This window comes from Grammomys surdaster, unplaced genomic scaffold (assembly GCF_004785775.1).
Source record: "Grammomys surdaster isolate TR1022 unplaced genomic scaffold, NIH_TR_1.0 806, whole genome shotgun sequence".
Lineage (NCBI taxonomy): Eukaryota > Metazoa > Chordata > Mammalia > Rodentia > Muridae > Grammomys > Grammomys surdaster.
In genome coordinates this window covers 1,698,317-1,717,272 of record NW_021605225.1, presented here as the reverse complement: position 1 = coordinate 1,717,272, position 18,956 = coordinate 1,698,317, and the positions used below count along the sequence as shown (strand labels likewise).

General features: G+C 39.5%; 1 protein-coding gene across 1 annotated transcript in view; it reads right to left on the bottom strand.

The window, feature by feature from the left end:
• Window positions 1-18,956, bottom strand: part of Arfgef3 (ARFGEF family member 3) — a 165,077-nt gene that overhangs the window by 91,156 nt on the left and 54,965 nt on the right. The window contains exon 5 of the mRNA XM_028782607.1: window positions 8,158-8,226. Within this exon, the coding sequence (XP_028638440.1) occupies window positions 8,158-8,226 (69 nt within the window). The remainder of the gene's footprint in view (window positions 1-8,157; window positions 8,227-18,956) is intronic.

Genomic DNA, 18,956 nt, shown 5'->3' with positions numbered 1-18,956 from the left:
ATTGCTCAAGGTATGAGAGTTTCTTGGCAAGCCACACTATATGTCTTTTAATACAATTAACCAAAAGCCCATGTTTATCATTATTATTTTTCAGTGTTGAGATGGAACTCAGGCTTTATATATGTTGTTCAAACAGAGCTCTAGCATTTACAATAACTCTTAGCTCTACAAAATAAATATTTTTTTAAAGTTTAATTCATACCCTACAGACTGCTTACTATTTCATAAGAGACATCTGAAACTTAACATTGGATTCAGATGGATTCCTTCTAGATAGAATTCCTATTTTAAAAAATAGAAACAATTTTGTTTGTTTGTTTGTTTGTTTGTTTGTTTGTTTTGAGACAGGTTTCATTATGTAGCCTTGGCTAGTCTAGACTCACTTTGTAAAACAGACTGGCCTTAAACTCAAAAAGCTCTGACTTGCTTCTTGAGTGCCGATTTTAAAGTATGTGCCCATTTCTTCAAATAATTATAGATTATAATGGATTTACATACACAGTAGTTTATATGAGCCTTTACGATGGTGGCTTGGTCTCCAGAGCTTATCCTTTGAGATGTGATGGAATAACTTTAATACTCTAAAGTATTTCTTATTGAGTACAGTGTTGCATTTTGATGAAGCCAGTTTCTCTGTAGTCTATTGAGACATGCAAATACCATTTGTATTTCACAATTTAACGGCTTTAAATAATTTTCTTCATATCTTAGATTTTTTGAAATCTTTTGTAACTTTTGATGTTTAAAATAAGATTTCACATATACTCAAAGAGGACTCTTATATTTTTGGTTGAGAGCTTAGCCTTTAATGGCTGAGCCGTCTCTCCAGCCCTCAACAAGGACTCCAAGTCCATTAAAGCACTGAATTTGAAAGAGCAGCTCAACAATACACTTAACATACATCCTCCTGAACCCTGAGCCATACACACCATACAACCTCCCTTAAGACGTTATATGAGCCCCTTGAAACCTATGAATGAAAATATCTATGGAAAATCTAACTTTACATAGCACAACATTATAAACAGAGAAGAACTTTGCAAATATCAATAGTATCTTTTTGAGTGTAAATGTCTCACTGTTTTTAATTAATAATATTGCAGAAATAATACTGGCCAAAACATATCACAACATTTGCATTTTATTAAGGAAAATGATGAACATATTTACTCAGTGGAAAAAAGTATTAACTTAAGGTGTTTATTGTGCCAAATTTTGAAATACAATACTAAATATGATAAATAGACATATTGTTAAACATAGACAATATTATCTCTTTCTGACACCTCTAGATTTAGGTGCTTAGAATGAAATAATTTATCAGCTATTCTGAGAGGGTGATGAGTGGGTAACGATGACTATAACTACAATGAATTGTATTTATGCATGGCATAGCTAAAAATGTTTTTTAAAACGTTTCTTAAGCTTTCTATGGTGATAAGTTGTTAAACTAGTTAGTGGAAATAAGGTTTATATTTTTAAACTTGAACACTGTATTCAACACCAGAGAATTTTAAATTGTATAAATACTTAGCTTCTTTTGCTACAAGGCAGAAGTAAATGAACACACTTGGAAAAAAAGTCAAGAGAATGCCAAGTCTGAAGGCAGGTTGGGTTTCTGTAAAGAAGCTGTGGTTTCTTCCCTTTCCCAGTATCATTCTACCATAGCATTTCCTTTACATCTGTTATTTAGAATTTAAAAAGCCTCAAGTCTGTACCCTGGACAGAAGTGTGAAAGACCAGCTGAAATACCTTATAAAAAACCAAAGGCCCCTGATCACCAGGGAATGCAGTAAGACCCAGGGCAGGGAGGAGAGCTGTAACGAACACTTTAATCATTCCATGCATGTGTGGACATCCAGCTTTATGACATGCTAATCACAACTGATAACAAAATCATAGATGTTAATGATGTAGAACAAGCCCTCAAAGGAGAAAAAGAGCCAGAAAATGCAAGTGCACAAGCAAGCACAAACCATAGAATCCTTAAGTCATAAGTCATAAGGGTGAAAATAACAGTAACGGGTAAAATGAAGCATTGAATCACTACATGAAGTAGCACTGAGGTATATAGTAGCATATTTGGGCCAAAACAAACACAAATTTTAAAGCAGATGCTTCAAGAGAAATTTGGTTTGAATTGTAAAGCACACAGAACTTCCACTTTAGTGATGTATAAATGCAACTTTCTTTTTCCTGTATGAATGGAGTTAATGACATTTCTGCACCAAAATAAAAAGCAAGTATGTATGCTACTGAATCATTAGTTCTATGCAGACAAGAGAAGCTGTATTTCTAATTAAAACATAAATGAGACAAATGATGACATAGGATAAGAGATTAAACTGTTAGAAAGCCCCTGTATAGAGAAGACTGCAAGTGCTTGTTGATCACAGAGAATTGGAAAAGTTTTGACGATTACCATAAACCTAAACTAAATGATGATGATCATGGTGATGGATGAGTTGTCAGGCCATTTCTTACTGTTTCTAAAAGAGTTCCTCCTTCCTAACAGATGGACACTTGTAACAGATAGGCATATGCCAACTTGTACAACCACTTTGGAAATCAATTTGGCGGTTTCTCAGAAAACTGGAAATAGTTCTACCTCAAGACCCAGCTATACCACTCCTGGGCATACACCGAAAAGATGCCCCATTATACCACAGGGACACTTGCTCAACTATGTTCATAGCAGCTTTATTTGTAATAGCCAGAAACTAGAAACAACTTAAATGTCCTTCAACTGAAAAATGAATAAAGAAAATGTGGTACAACTACACAATGAAATACTACTCAGGTATTAAAAACAAAGATATTATGAATTTTGCAGGCAAATGGATGGAACTTGAGATTTTTATCCTGAGTGAGATAACCTAGAGCCAGAAAGACATGTGTGGTATGTCCTCACTTATAAGTGGACATTAGCCACAAAGAACAGGAAAACTATACTACAATCTACAGACCACAAGAAAGCTCAGTAATAAGGATGTTCCAAGGGAGGATGCATGAATCTTCCTCAGGGGGAAACTAAATAGTCATTGGAGGTGACTATCTAGAGAGGGGAAACTGGGTAGGAGAGAAGGTGAGGAGGGGGACAATGGGAATGGTAATCAGGTGGGGTGGGTGGGAGAGGGCTGGGAGTAAGAATGGAAATTGGGCAGCATGGGGAGAGAATCTCTGGTGACTAGCTGAAGGCCTGGGATCCCGGAGATATGAGGAGTCTGTGAGGGTGATCCTAGCTGGGATTCCTACCAGAGGGGAATATAGAGACTGAAGTGGCCACCTCTTGTAGCCAGGCAGGACTTCCAGAGGAAGGAGGAGGACATTAGTCCACCCACAAAACCTTCAACTCAAAATTTTTCTTGCCTGCAAGATGTCCAGAGCTAAAGATGAAGCAGAGACTGAAGAGCCAACCAATGACTGCCTCAACTTGAGACCCATCCCATACGAGAGAGCCAACCCTTGACACTATTAATGATAGTCTGCTATGCTTACAGACAGGAATCTAGCACAACTGTCTCTTGAGAAGCTTCATCCAGCAGTGGATGGAGGCAGATGCAGAAACTCACAGTCAAACATGAGGCAGAGCTTAGGGAGTCTAATGAAGAGAGAGGGATAGAAGTAAGCAAGATAGAGGGAACAAGGACACCACAGAAGACCTACAGAGCCAACTAACCTGGGACCATGGTGGCTCACAGAACCTGGGCCACTAACCAGGGAACATGCAGAAGCTATACATTTGTGGCAAATGTGTAGCTTGGACTTCATGTAGATCCCCTAACAAGTGGAATGGGGGCTGTCTTGGCCTTTGTTCCCTGCAATTGGATCCCCTTCCCCCTACCTGGATTGTCTGGTTGGGCTGCTAGGATTAGATGTCCCAGGGTGGGCTGGTATCCAAGGTGGGGGACTCCCTTTCTTTAATGAAAGGTAGAGGAGAGGTGGGGGAGAAATTTGTAAGTATGGGACTGGGAAGACAAGGGAGGGGCAGTAATCAGGGTGTAAAGTGAATAAAAAAATAAATTAGTGGGAAATAAAAAGAGGTACCCCATCAAATTGCCTCAAATGCATACACACACACACACACACACACACACACACACACACACACACACGGCAAGGGGGAGGAAGAAGAAGGAAGGGAAGGAGAGAGGGAGAAGGGGAGGATACACAAATAAAAATGGTTTAAGACACCCTACCTCATTAATTCCTGCACCACTCCAATTAGAGCCTTCTGCCCAGTCTGTGGTTTTACTGACACCTAGCCTTTTCCTCATGAAGGATCCCCAAGTAAATGGTTCTCAAAATTCTCTGCATCTTCTATCTACAAGGAATTCCACTCAGAACCATCAAATCAGAGATAAACAAGGATGCAAAAATCCCTTACAATGAAAGACTAGCTCTCTCAAAGTCCATCTAGCAGCAAGTAATACATGAACAGATAGGCCAGAAGAGTCAAACCAGAACCAATACAGAAATGGTACACAGGGAAGAGAGAAAAGGGTTTCAGGGACATAAAAACACAAACACAAACAACAACAACATTCCTTCCAATATTTCCTCAACTCTGATCTCAACTTGCTTGAGGTAGCAGAACTGCATATCGCCAATGGCCATGTAATATATGGTCACAAAAAAATTAAATGCATCCATACTTAACTTCATCTGTAAAAACAACATGTCTACATTTTCTGACTAAATGCCCCAGGAAAGGTCCATCCTTTCCTAACACCGATGAAGCCCTGAGGGCAATACAGCAGAGTGGTTAACAGCAGCACGTGATCACAAGACAAAAGGTCTAAGCTATTGAGCAAGCTGTAGAATCTGGGGCAAGGAAATTAACTTTACTTGGTTTGTGGTTCTGTATTTAGCCAAAGTGTAGTAGAGTGTAAAGAAAAATGACGAAAAAGAGCCACAGGGACTTGATGACTGATAGCTTTTATTAATTGGTGTTTTGGAAAAGTAAGATGGGTGGTTAGAAGGAGTTAAAAAGGGAAGTTCCTGGAAATAAGAATGTAAAAAATCAAAACCCAACAATAACGATTCTAAAACATTTTCCTAAGCCCAACAAGCTTGCTGGGGGTCAGAGTGGGGGGAGATACTAGTCGTTTCTAGGAACCTAAGATCAAACCATCAAATAGAAGAGAATAGCCAAGGTTTTGACCATTGAGAAATTCCATAGAGGAATCTTCCGCAGGCTTGGAGACAGTTCTCAATTCTCTAGTGGGACACTGTCATTAACCATCTTTAAATCAACCTAAGACTGATTTTAGCTATGATTTGACCTTTTCCTTTATTGAAGACCTTGGCAATTTTTATACCCTCAGCCTTCCTCTATATGAAGACAGTGACTATCTTTGGAAAACTCAATATGTCTCATAACTTGTGCATAATGCAAAGAGAAGCCTATGCCGAACCTTGACCCATCAGGACTATGTATCAGTGTGGAGGTCTAGTAATGACAGTTCTTGAAACTGAATAGTTAATAATGTTTGCTTATTTTGTAATTGTTCATTTAACAAATCTGGTGGGTTTTTTTTTGTTTGTTTGTTTTGTTTTTAATTCCTCATATAACATAGAAAGTATGCTATGGAAAACTTTCCTACTTGAGGTTAATTAAGCAAACTTGTGTTAGACACAAATCAAAGTTGCCTTTATATTTACATTTGAAAAGCTTAATGATCCTTTTATGGTTTCAACAGTACCTCCAGGAAATAGCCTCCTTTTTCATACTTAAGTATACATCTTACTTCCTGATCAACAAGTTTCAGAGTAAATGCCATCAGTGTCTACCACAATGAGAGGGCAAAGAACAGCTGGATTCCTTTCTACCAGAGTTCTATGTGACTTTTGGAGCTTGTTTTATTTTTCCAAGTTGCTTCCCTAAAAATTTTTAAAAAGACAATGGTGAACACTGTACACTATGGTACTGGACATACACTAACAACCATTTGTGTGGAATGTAGGTATTGAGTCTAACTGGAACATCCCTGCTAAGAAATGGGGTAATTGTGATCTACAAGGGCCAGAGAGTGAGAAGGTTAAGGAACCCTGTGGAGTGGGAGAGGGAGGATCCACACCAAACAGGGAGACTCCGAGCACATTCATTTACCACTAAGCTCAAGGACCTTTACCTTTACACCAGTCTTAGTCTAACCCTTTTTCCACTTGGTTGTTTCTTCCTTTCTGATTTTGGCAGCGACCTCTGAGTTTAATGAATCACTCTCTCTGCACATGTCTTCTGGGTCTTTTTCTGACTGTCAGAAACTCTCAATAAACATCTAATTTCCATGAGAATGAGTAAGGTGACCTCTTCCTCCCCAGGATAGCATGGGGCTCACTGCGGTCTTCCCTTCTCAAAGATACTGTGGCTCCTGTTGCTCCCTTCCTCCTTTCCATTGACAAGAGTAGCTTCTCTCTCTTCCTTCAGAAGACAAAGGGCTAACAACCTTCTGAATACTAATACACCTTTTTGCTTGTAAATGTTGCTTTTATTTCCTCAGATGATGGAATGAGATGAGAGCCAGACCCAAGCTTTACAAATACACAGCTTAGGTTGAGCCCAGAGCATTTTTTATGTAATTATCCCTAGGCCTAGGTCTGGAAGCTTCTATAATCTAATCTCTGCAAGCCCAGACCTTGAAGGTTTCAGCTTCTAGGCCTCATCTGCTAACCTAGGCCTAGAGTGTTTCAGCCTCTGAAACTTATTGCTGAATAAACTCATCTTAGATCTCTCTGAACTCTTGCTGTCTGGTTCAACTCAGCCATTCTGACTCAAACTCCTCTACAAGCTGATTGACTCAAATTAACTTCCCTCAGCTTCTGACTGAATTGCTCTGCTTGGAAAAACTGCCTCTGAACTCCACAAACGGAACTTCACTGACTATATGAACCAAACAGAACTGAACAGAAGTGCATGAACTCACCTGCACTCAACTAGACTCTCCAAAGTGAACTGACTCTCCCTGCACTGCTCTTAAGTAACCTCTCTTTCCTGTCTGTTCTCCTGAGAGTTGGGGGTATCCTATCTCTGACTCATTCTGTCAAATCTTTCTCTGATTCATCACCTTGTCTGCCCCTCAATTAGATGCCATTGTTTGGGCCTAAAGATATGTACTAAGGGTATGCTTGTATTCCAGCCAGAACACAGAGACCTAGGTCTTTGGATGTGATTCTTTGTTATAGTACGTGTTGCTTGCTTAAAATTTCTCTATACTTGCTAACTTTAGAAACTTCACTGACCTATAACAAATAAACAAATGTACAAATGAACTCCAAATAATAAGACCTCTCACTATGTCTCTTAAAATTCAGTTGAAAACAATTTTGGTAACAATGCTGTTTTATTGCTTATATACACAGAGACATATAAATATCCCAAAGAAAAATGTTTGCCTATCTCCTCAGATCCACAATTGAAAGCTGCTTCATGGTGTACTGGCGGCCAACTAGTTAATTGCAGCATTTCTTTTGACAGCACTGGACATTTTTCCACATGGTCTGAACTGGAAATGTAGCTCAGTGGTAGAATGCTTCTCCATAATTTCAGAATATGGAAAAGCATTACCACTGTGGTCTGAACATGTACTCCTTCTGGAATAACCAAATATTAAAAATATTCCTTTCAAGGAACAAAAGGAAAACTATTCTAGGTAAAGTACAGCTCTGAAAGGTTGGCATTTCCAGAAGCTAAGGCACATGCCAGACATTCAAGGAGCCAGTTTTTCTGCTGGATACATTTTAGAAGGTGCTGAAAGGAACATGTGACCCCAGGATAGCCCTGATAGGAAAAAAAGGCCTTTTTAGTGATAATTATGAGACATATTTCTCAGGGCTTATGAGACAGATAGAACTGAATCAATAAACACTTTCATAAATCTCAGATTTGGTTTCTTAAAATGATTTTTAAACAGAAAAGGCTTTGCAATTACTCAAGTGAAGTAAACCTAAGCACACAGAGCCCTGAGACCCATCACATCAGGAATAAGGCCAGTCAGCCACACATGTTTCCCACAAAGTAAACCAGCAGAAACTCCCCACAGTCAGCAGAGAAGTGATCAGAGAGTCTCTCTGCTGCTATTCAGATCTCGTCAAGCATTCCCCTTAGTCAGAGTGCAAAGCAGCAGCGAGCATCAGACACAAGCAGGAGGTACTCACCTCTGCAATCTTCAGTACAGCACTCCCATTCATATCAAAGGTCGGTGTGTAGGTGATGCACAGCAAAACCTAGACCCAGCAAGAAGTGAGGGAAGAAGGGAGAGACAGGGTTAAAATATAGGAATATGTTTGGATGAGAATGAGCCCCACAGGCTCATATATCTGCATGCTTAGTCTCCAGTTGAGGAACTGTTTCAAAGGATTAGAAAGTGTGTCCTTATTGGAGTAGGTATGTTTCTGTTGGAGGAGGAGTGTTACAGGGGTGGGGGTGAGAATGAGCTTTGAGGCTTCAAAAGCCTACACTCCAGGCCCTAGAATACAAGCTCTTTTTCTTTCCCTTCCCCTCTTCCCTTTCCTTCCCCTCCCCATCCTCTCTGATTGCTGCCTCTGGATCAGGATGTAAAGCTCTCAGCTACTGCTCCAGAACATGTTTGTCTACTTCCTGCCAGGATGATTATGGACTAACCCTCTGAAACTGTAAACAAACTCTCAATTAAATGCTCTATAAGAGTTACCTTGAGGGAAGTGGTGGCGCACACCTTTAATCCCAGCACTTGGGAGGCAGAGGCAGGCAGATTTCTGAGTTCAAGGCCAGTCTGGTCTACAGAGTGAGTTCCAGGACAGACAGAGCTATACAGAGAAACCCTGTCTCGAAAAACAGACAGACAAACAAACAAACAAACAAACAAAAAAAAGAGTTGCCTTGATAATGGTATCTCTTCACAGCAACATAACACCAACTAAGACAATTGTCACAGGCTGTCTTGTGCGGTCCTATATTTATGATTCTTTTGCTTTAAACTATCCTCCTTCCTTCATGAATGATATCTGGGTGTATGTTCAATGTTCAATGTGAGTCTTCATGTATATCAGCACAAGAACATGTGTGTCACACAGTACAGGGCAGAGTTTTTGTCCTGCCACAGATCTCTAATTAGTGGACACAGATTGCCTAGTAAACGAGAGGGTGGACTTTACACAGAAAGGCTGTGAACCCGCTGCTGTGGTCTACATGAGTAAAAGGTTCTTGAAAGTCAGAAAAAGACCTGGCAAGACTTCCAGATAGAGTGACACATCAAAGCACAGTATCCCTGCTACACAGAACAGGAGGAACATAACGGAAGGAAGAACAACACCAGACTGGCAATGAGCAGCATTCCTCCACAGCCCCAGGATGTCTGTCCAACAATAACGCAAGTCAAAACTGATACTAAGGATTAGGAAAAACGACCCAGCCAGGAGGCTATGTCTCATGAATTATTTCAGCTAATTCTAAACATGTGTTATTTTTTTGTACTGCATTTTCCAATATAATTTGCAATTAGAATTAGCATGTTCTCTTAAACTTCTGTATTGAACTACAAATAAGTAGGTATAGTTTATTCACTGGAACTAGATCTGAAAAAGCTTACAAACTTTCCATTCGTCTCCCATCTTTGTTGTTACATCTGCCTCCCTCCATCACCGTGCTGGATTCCTCTCATCTTCCACATCACTTCCAGGGGAATCTCAAGGCAAGTTTGTCTATGTGTTCCCTTGAAAGAATATGGACAAGCCCAATTCCAACTCCATTCTGTCCTCTTGAAATGTGTTTCATTTTAGCAGAATAAGTACTAATAGGATTCTGAGAACCTAAATTCTGGTTTCCTTGCATCATAAACTACAGACAACTCCACAGTATGTTTTATACCCATTTTAACTACAAGACTTTGTGTCTGCCTGGTCTTTTATCATTTATCTTCACCATTGTCCTGGAATTTACATAAGGCAGTTATACTTTTATAGAAATTCAATTTCAGAGAGGTCAAACAATATGGCCAAGAACCCACAGGTATAGCATGCCAGAATGAGCCAAACTCATATTACCGCATCTGAGATTCTATTGCTGGAATGTGTCAGGCTCCAGAGTTTAAGTGAATGAATCGGTAACTTTCTAGATCCCTTCAGGGGTTTATTTTACACTTCTACTAGCTATTTTTTCTCCTAGAATGAAAAAAGGTATAAACATTTGGTTATCAAATTGGATCCTCCTATTTTTAGTTGTCCATTCTTATTTCTCTCATTTCTAAATTATTTGCTCAAACAGTCTTAAGTATTGCCTCTCAGAAAACTTTTCAAGATACCTATTTCTATTTGTCAAAAGAGAGACAGCTAGCATGTCACAGATACAACTAATTCTTCTAAAAAGTGATTTCATATTTAAAACCAATTTAAAACATTTAAAAAAACATAACTTTTTTATTCTTTAGAGTAGTAATATATATTTTCCTTCCTAATCTGTCTCTAATACAATGCCAGTCCCACAGGAGTGAGGAAGGTTCTTGATTTCAATGTCTCCTACAAAGAACAAACCAACCTCAACTGGAAAGTAAAACTTAATAGTGAATGATTTGGGTCACATGACTAATACTGCTGACCTATAGCCAGGCACTACACATACATAAATTAAAAAAATAAGATTATATGAACAATCCTGAAGAGGTCAAAGAGCTCTCAACATTATGGCTCCTACCTTACTGATAAGACAACTGAACCTCAGAATGATAAAATAAGATGCTTAAGATGCCATCAATAACTGAGCTGAAATTTGAGCTTAAACAATTTGACCCTACATGTCAAACCACTGTGCAGCATTTCCTGTACTTTCTTCATCTTCTATGCCTAGACTGAAGTGCCATTGTGACTGCTTGGTTTTACTCCTTCCCCAAACCACATGGGATTAGACATTTTTTATGCTACTTTTTTTCTCTCCTAAAACTGCCCTCAGGATGGTGCATGACATTTCTTTTTTTCTGGTCCTGGATTCCCTTTCTTCCCTAAGGATAAATGGTTGATGACATTCAGAGGATCTTTAAGACACATTAAATGTTCTTCTTTCTACTAACAGCTATTAGGAAACCAATCAATAAGATCCCCTGGCATTTAAGAATCACATCTGTCTTTGCAGGTAGAAATCCAGACTCTCACCTCTCCTTGGCTTCTGATTTTTCTTACTGGAGAAGAACACATAGGAAAGTAGGAAAGTGCTGGAGCCTGTTGCTTATCCCTACACACAACAGCTGTGCTCGCCTGCAGTATGGCCTGCCAGAGACAACCTCTGGGACTTTCCTTATCTAGTTTTGTTCATGAAAGAACACAAAAGTCCAAAACATACCCAGAATACATGATAGTTTCTTATTTTCTGGTTCTGGATTCCCTTTCTTCCCTAAGGATAAGTGGTTGATGACATTCAGAGGATCTTTAAGACATATTAAATATTCTTCTTTCTACTTAACCACCATAACAAAAAACAATGGCATAATTGCCTGGTATAGAAAGAACTCTTTCTCGGTCAATTCAAACTGCTGGCTGGGGGCGGGAGGGGTCAGCCTCTTCTGAGAGAACAAACTGTATGTAACTAAAGAAAGAAAGATTTTATGTTTTTCTTTTCTTTTTTAAAAACAAATTTATTTATTTATTTATATATTTATTTATGCCAAGTGCTATCACCAGATTAGATAAGTTACTTGTGGATTTTCTCTACAGTTTTTTTTTTTAATCCATATAGTTAACTCCAGATAAAAAGTGGTTCTGTGTCATTGTGGCCCAAAAAAAAACTATGTTCCTCAACCTTGTGGGATATGGATGATATGGATGTCCTATAATGGCCATCTGTGAAGCTGGGTAGGCAAGGGAGGCAAGAGAGGGTAAGGACAGCAGAGTCCTCTCAGGACTTGTTTAAAAGGAGTTTCCATCTTCTGTGCCTCCATAATGCACAAGCCTAGTGTGTAGCCTGAAGTCTCTGTCCTTGGGTATTCTACATGGCTTCTGTAAGGCTCCTTTCATGGCCTTCCATGGGTCTCATCATTCAGCCTTCAACTCAAGTGTCACCACCTTGGAGGTCTCCTTCCCTATAAAACCTTTCTTCACATAGCCTCTATTACATCTTGGACACTCCCCCATCTCATAATTTACTGGCTTGCTTTTGTATTTATACTCTTTGCTTAGGCTTTGTTGCTCATTGTGTACCCATCTGATGCTTTCTTGCTTAAATATTTTGCCACATCACACAGCCTCCTTTACTTCTCCTTTTATACCATGTGTCAGGCAGAGGGAAGGAAGCTTAAGGGGATAATGGGTAGAGGTGGCAGTGATGGTCTTTGGTCTCTTTTTCCAGCTGGATTTGTGGGTTTGAGAATGCTGGCAATAAAAACTGGCAATGGGTAATACCTTATAAGATGCTGGAGGCAAATATTTGTCTGAACTGGTTAACTTTTAACATTTCCTACAGGGCTGCTGATTGGTTTTCTGCTTTCCACCTCCACCGGCATTCATGTGAGGTGTCAAAACATAGACTCTGAAAGAATTTAAAATCTAACACAATTTTCAGGAGCAATAGCTTCATTTAGGCATTAGGCCCAAGAATCAGGCAGATATAAGATTGCCGGGGGTGGGAGTGGGGCAGTGAAGATAATAAAATGGCAGTATTCAAAGGAAAAGTCTCAGGGGAAATAAATATAGGAAACTCACTTCTGTACATGTCAGGAAATCTTAGCACCAGATCAGCCTAGTATACTCAGTGTAAGGCCTTCAGCCAGGGTACACAGAAAACTGGGGATCTCCTACCCAGTCCTAACCCTGGGAATGCTGGTGAAGATAGGCTTTGCGTACCAGTGGCTAGCTACTAGTATTCACTGATTCTCTGAGGTATCTGGAAAAAGTAAAACAGACAAGCTGAAAAGTTAAAAAAAAAACAACAACAACAACAAAAAAACTTCGAGGAAGTAGGGCACATTAATAAGGCAGTTTATTGTGTAGAAAATACACAGGGTGTCAGCCATGGGGCCTCCCATGTCTACAAGCCAGGCTGATGTAGCAAGGAGCAAAAATGATAAATGGAATGACTATTCTGTCCTCAAATGCTCAGCAAGCACTAATCCATCAGATCATAACACTGACAGAGTATAGGAAACATAGGGTAGTAGCAAGTTAATTTAGTGTCTGGCTTTCTTTGGATAATGAGCAGGCAAAAGTTTGCATTATCAGCCTGAGCAAGTTGGCTCCAAGAAAAACAAGAGCACCTAAATATTGAAGGCAATTCTGTTAGAAATACATCCTTCTCAGGGATAGTAGGCATTTTGACTAAATTAGAATGAACAAGAGCTTGAGTCACAGGCAGCATCTAGCAATCGAGCTGGCTGGCACTGCCCCAATAAATGAAAAAAGAGGAAACAGAAAAAAATCATCCATGAGAGAGAAAGTGTATTACCACGGCTACTAAAAATTCAAAGTCATTTAAAAATATAATATTTGAATAGATGATATGAGTAAGAAGTAACCCCTCAACCACAAACCTATCTAGAAATCTGGGTTTAAAAATGATTACAATTAGAATGGAAAAGAGAATTTGGCCTGGGGAGATAGCTTAGTTATAAAGTGTTGGCCATATATGCAGAGGGATGAGTTCAGGCCACAGGACCCATGAAACAAAGTGCTGAACACGCTAACATATGTTTATTATCTCAGTGGTAAGGGGGTGGAGATGGACAGATCCATGAGGTTCACTGACAAGCCAGACTACCCAATCTGGAAAGTTTCAGGCCAGCGAGAGGTTGTCTTCTAGCCTCCTGCACTTACCCCTGCACAGATGTATGAACACCAATCCAACCCCACATACACACATGCAGGGGTTGGGGTGAGAATAAAGCTGATTAATTATAATTGAGCACAAGAATTTATACTTTTTTAAAAAGGCAGCATCAAATTGGGAGATCTAGGAGGAACTGGAGAGAAGTAGGAAGCAGTATGATCATTGTGTCTGTGTTCGTACACACACACACACACACACACGAGAGAATCTAGAAATATGGTTGTGGTGGTTTGAACATGCTTGGCCCATGGGAAATGGCACTATTAGTCCCAGAGTCACAAAAGCAAACATAATCAAATATCCAATGTAAAGTATTTCCCTCATATTATCTTTAGGCCAATAAGTATTAAAACTAGACATACTAGAACAAAATGGAACTTCAAGCAGTAAAGACGGCACTAAACATACAGATGGAGTTACAGACAGATCCCAGTCTTTCCAGTGGTGATGAACTGACTCAAATCCATTTGAGGAACGGATTAGAAAACTAGAAGTGGCTGCCCATTTTTGGAACTGGGTACCACATTACCACTGCCATCCCTTCCAACACATCTTTACTATACTAGTCAGTCCAGCTGAAATCTCTCAATTCTATGTTTCTATACATTTTCTAAGCACTCTGTTATATACTGATAATATAGCATATTTTGTAGAACACAGGTACATTTCTTAAAATACATAATGTAAAACCTTACAGCTACAGCTATAAATGATCCCAGAAGGAAAGAAACTTCAAAAGTCTGATACATATAACTGTTCTTCAGGGAAGTTTATATATACTACTTTATTCTGCGCCCTCTTTCAGGGCCCCTCCCATAGACTACTAATCTCCCTGGTAGTAAAATCTCTCTTTACGATGTCTGTCTTGGTCGCAGTATTTGTTGGGAATTGCTGTAGGTCTTCATCCATGCTTAGTATCTTCTCTGTGTTCTACGTATGACTGATCAGCTTTACAGAGTCTCAGTGAGACTTTGAGTTTATGCCCTAAGTCATTATTATAATGTGGATACAAAGGATAGTCAGGAGGCCTAATGGCACACAAGAACACTGCTCTGAAAACCTCATTGTAATTAGCTAGAGGCAGTTAACACACACACACACACACACACACACACACACACGCACGCACGCATGCATGCACACACATGTATCCTTAAATGAAAAAGCTGAAAAGCTTCCATGTCAAAATGCTGACCTGAAAACAGCTTTGGATTTTAGAGTATTTTGGAGTAAGGAAAAAAATCTACCAAGGTAAACTCTCAATTCTGCATATCTATGCTCCAAATGCAAAGGCACACACATTTATAAAAGAAACCTTACTAAAGCTCAAAGCATACATTGCACCTCACACAATAATAGTGGGGGAATTCAACACCACACTCTCAGAAATGGACAGATCATGGAAACAGAAACTAAACAGAGATAAAATGAAACTAACAGAAGTTATGAACCAAATGGATTTAACAGATACCTATAGAACATTTCATCCTAAAACAAAAGAATATACCTTTTTCTCAGCACCTCATGCATGGTACATTCTCCAAAATAGACCAAGTAATCTGTCAAAAAAACAGGCCTCAACAGATATAAAGAAATTCTCAACTTGTAAAGACTATACAAATATTCTCCAAACCTGAAAAAATCAAACAGCTAAAATTCCAAGCACTTCAGTGGCCTTTACTCTATAATACTGCAAGTCTAGGTGACCTGGTTGGGTAATTAAGATTTGCTAAGTCCCTACTAATGATGCTCAGACCCCTGGCAAGAAATACCTCACTTTGCACAACAACAACAACAAAAAACAAACAAAAAAGGCTATAGCTAGGAATATCTTCCAGGACACATCCCTCTACTCTTCCTGTATTGTTCTTCTAAGACTCTGCCCTTCACACTCACTCACATAAATGGTGATTTACTTTGATGTACTAAGAAACCATCTCTGTTAAGATTCCAAATGAATCCTTCCCTATATCATTTCCAGGATACCCAGAAGTGAAGAACAGACTACTGACTGTTGAAGACACAGCAACCAATTTCCAGTTGATTCCTACTTGTGTGCAGCATTATTTAAGTTCTCATCCATCCATCCATTCATTCATTCATTCATTTAGTCATTCATACAACAAATACTTACTGAGGTGGACTAGAGGTAAGACGCATGACAGGGTGGTGAACAAAAGGACATGATTCTCAATTCCCCAACTTAACACTTGGCATGAAGATGATCATAAAATGAAAGACCACAATAGGCTGTGGAAAACATTTCCCTGGGGAAGCACATTGTATTTCCAGGCTTCCTACATAATACTCAAGTTGTAAAACTCTGACTCTAAATTTACCTTTGGTAACATACATAATTGATTAATTAAATTCAGGGGAGACAGAAAGGGTACTACCTAGAAAGGTACTAAGAAGTGAGCTAAATTGAGAGTCAAACATAGAAGATAGAGAGATACCTTTCTCTTTCTATAATTATTAAAACTAAATTTACACAAATGTTTCTTGAAGAAGCTATGATATCATCTTTTTAAATATGAAGAGTAATTTATAAAACAAGCTAAGAAACTAAGTAAGTTACTGAGAAAGTGAATACAACCCAGGGAATGGCAGTCATTCATCTCTCCTCCTCTGTGGAGGAAGTCAGAACACCTAGAACATCTCAGAACCCCGTTCTGGTTGTTCATTTTGGCATTTCATGTACACTGGCCTGAATTTTCACAATTGAAAACATCATTGCAAAATTCTCTCTTTTAAGAAACACTTCCTATCTTCTTTTAATTTAAGTTGGCAACAATAAGTTGGCAACTTAACAATTTAAGTTGGTCCATGCACAATGAAGCAGCCTCCATCTTTGAGAGACAGTGAAATAGTAAAATTGCCTTCAGAAAGAAGGAATCTCAAAAAAGGCATACAGAATTTCAGAGGACATTTCACTTTTTAAGCTTAAGATGTACATGTGAAAGATAAGTATTGTCTTAGGGTTTTTATTCCTGCACAAACATCATAATCAAGAAGCAAGTTGGGGAGGAAAGGGTTTATTCAGTTTACACTTCCAAATTGCTGTTCATCACCAAAGGAAGTCAGGACTGGAACTCAAGCAGGTCAGGAAACAGGAGCTAATGCAGAGACCATGGAGAGATGTTTCTTGTGGGGCAGTGGGTGGTGAGAGGCGGTTGGGTGCGTGGTCAAGCACAGGCCTTGAACCCCGGACCCTAATGGGTTGGAAGGCATTCAGCATTGCTCCTGGCTCCTGGTTCCTTTCACTCAGCTTCAGCCCTGCATAGCCCCTCCCACAGAGAGGTCTATGGCCATCAGTCACGTAGCAATAGTGCCTCAGGTTCTCTCACATGGAGGTGAGGTATCTCCAAGCTCTCAGATCAAGCCAATAGAGGTTATCTGCTGCCAGACCCTAAACCACCCCAAAACTGTATATAAAGGCCCTATTCAGGAGAAGTAAAGGTGCACAAGAATCATCCGGTTGTCCAAGAGTTTCTGTCGCAAGAGCTGTAACAATTGGGAAGAAGCGCCTTCAGGACCCTCCCCTCCTCGTCAGCTAGCTGGCACCTCACTGGCCCAGTCCGGACTGGCTCAGTGCAGAGGGACAGGTACAGCACCTGGGACTGACTGGGTGGAGATAGTGGAGACAGGAGCAGAGGCAGCAGTGGAACGGATCTCCCCTCTCTACGCACTCTGTCACCTTGGTCTGGACCCCTGTACCAGGCAGGGCTGGAGATCATCATAGGATGCCTCTGGAGCAGGAACCCATAGTTATTTACTGACTTGCTTCCCCTGGCTTGTTCAGCTTGCCTTCTTATAGAACCCAGGACTACCAGCCTAGGGATGGCACCACCCACAATGGGTCCTCCCCCCTTGATCATTAATTGAGAAAATGCCTTACAGCTGGATTTCATGGAGGCATTTCCTCAGTGGAGGCTCCTTTCTCTGTGATAATACTCCAGCTTGTGTCAAGTTGACACACAAAACCAGCCAGTAGAACTATCTTTACCTATGTTTATCATGTTTGCTCAGACTCAGCACTGGGAACAATGTGGGCTGGAGTAATTCTTTGGGGGAAGGATCCTGTGCATTGTGGGTAATTCACAGCATCCTGGGTATCTTTCCAAAAGATGACAGTGGCACATTCTTCCTCACCAACTGTAATCATCAAAATATCTCCCAGACATGTACAAATGTTTCATTAGAGACAAAGCTGCCCCCATGAGAACCACTGTTTCTGGATTATTCACATTCACATCTTGTGAATATAGCTTGAAACATCTACTAGAGAGATAGTTGGGACCAGCCCACCAGTTTAGATCCTGAACTGCAGACAGAAATGAGTGGTTGAGCTATAATCTCAATCATGCCATTTCATCTCATGATATAAAAATTCACTAGTCTTAACCTGATGTCGCAGGCAATTAGACATTCCCTTCCTAGATCAACTTGCCATGGTTCTAAGAAATGGCTATTGTGAGACATTTAGAATTGTTCATAGTCAACATAGATTTGGGTAGAGTGCTTAGATATCCAACTTGCAAATTATTTGAGACTACTTATTAGTTTGTGGTTATGCTGCAGGTTTATATATGGCCTTCATTTGTTGTAGTTGTAATAAGTTATTGATATTTGTTATATAGACCCTGATTACCAAATTTTAGGAAATACTATGCTGGTGATGTTTCTGGAAAGTATATAAATATTAATTATGATAAGGTTACTGATTCACTTCAGCAACTAAACAAATTGCTTCTATTCCTATTACCCCCTTCTAAATTCCTCATAACTATGACTTCTAACTTGTAGTCTTACAAAGCCATCTTTAAACACTACATTTCTTTATGTTTTAAATCTTAATTTTACTTCCTAACCATCAGAGATGAATATAGTTGTCCCTTAGTATTCAAGAGATATCAATTCCTGGTCACTGGAGGAATGCCAGGGCCTTACACAGATGTCAAAGCCTATGAGTTCCCAAATTGTGGTATAGTAGTTGCATATAACCTATCTACACCTTCAGAAATTTCAGATCATCTCTAGATTACATGTAATGTCTGATTTAACATAAATAATACATAAATAATTGTTACACTCTATTGTTTAGGAAATAGGGTCAAGAGTGCAGTCATATTTGCTTCTATACTCCTACTTGGATTTCCAACCTCATTGG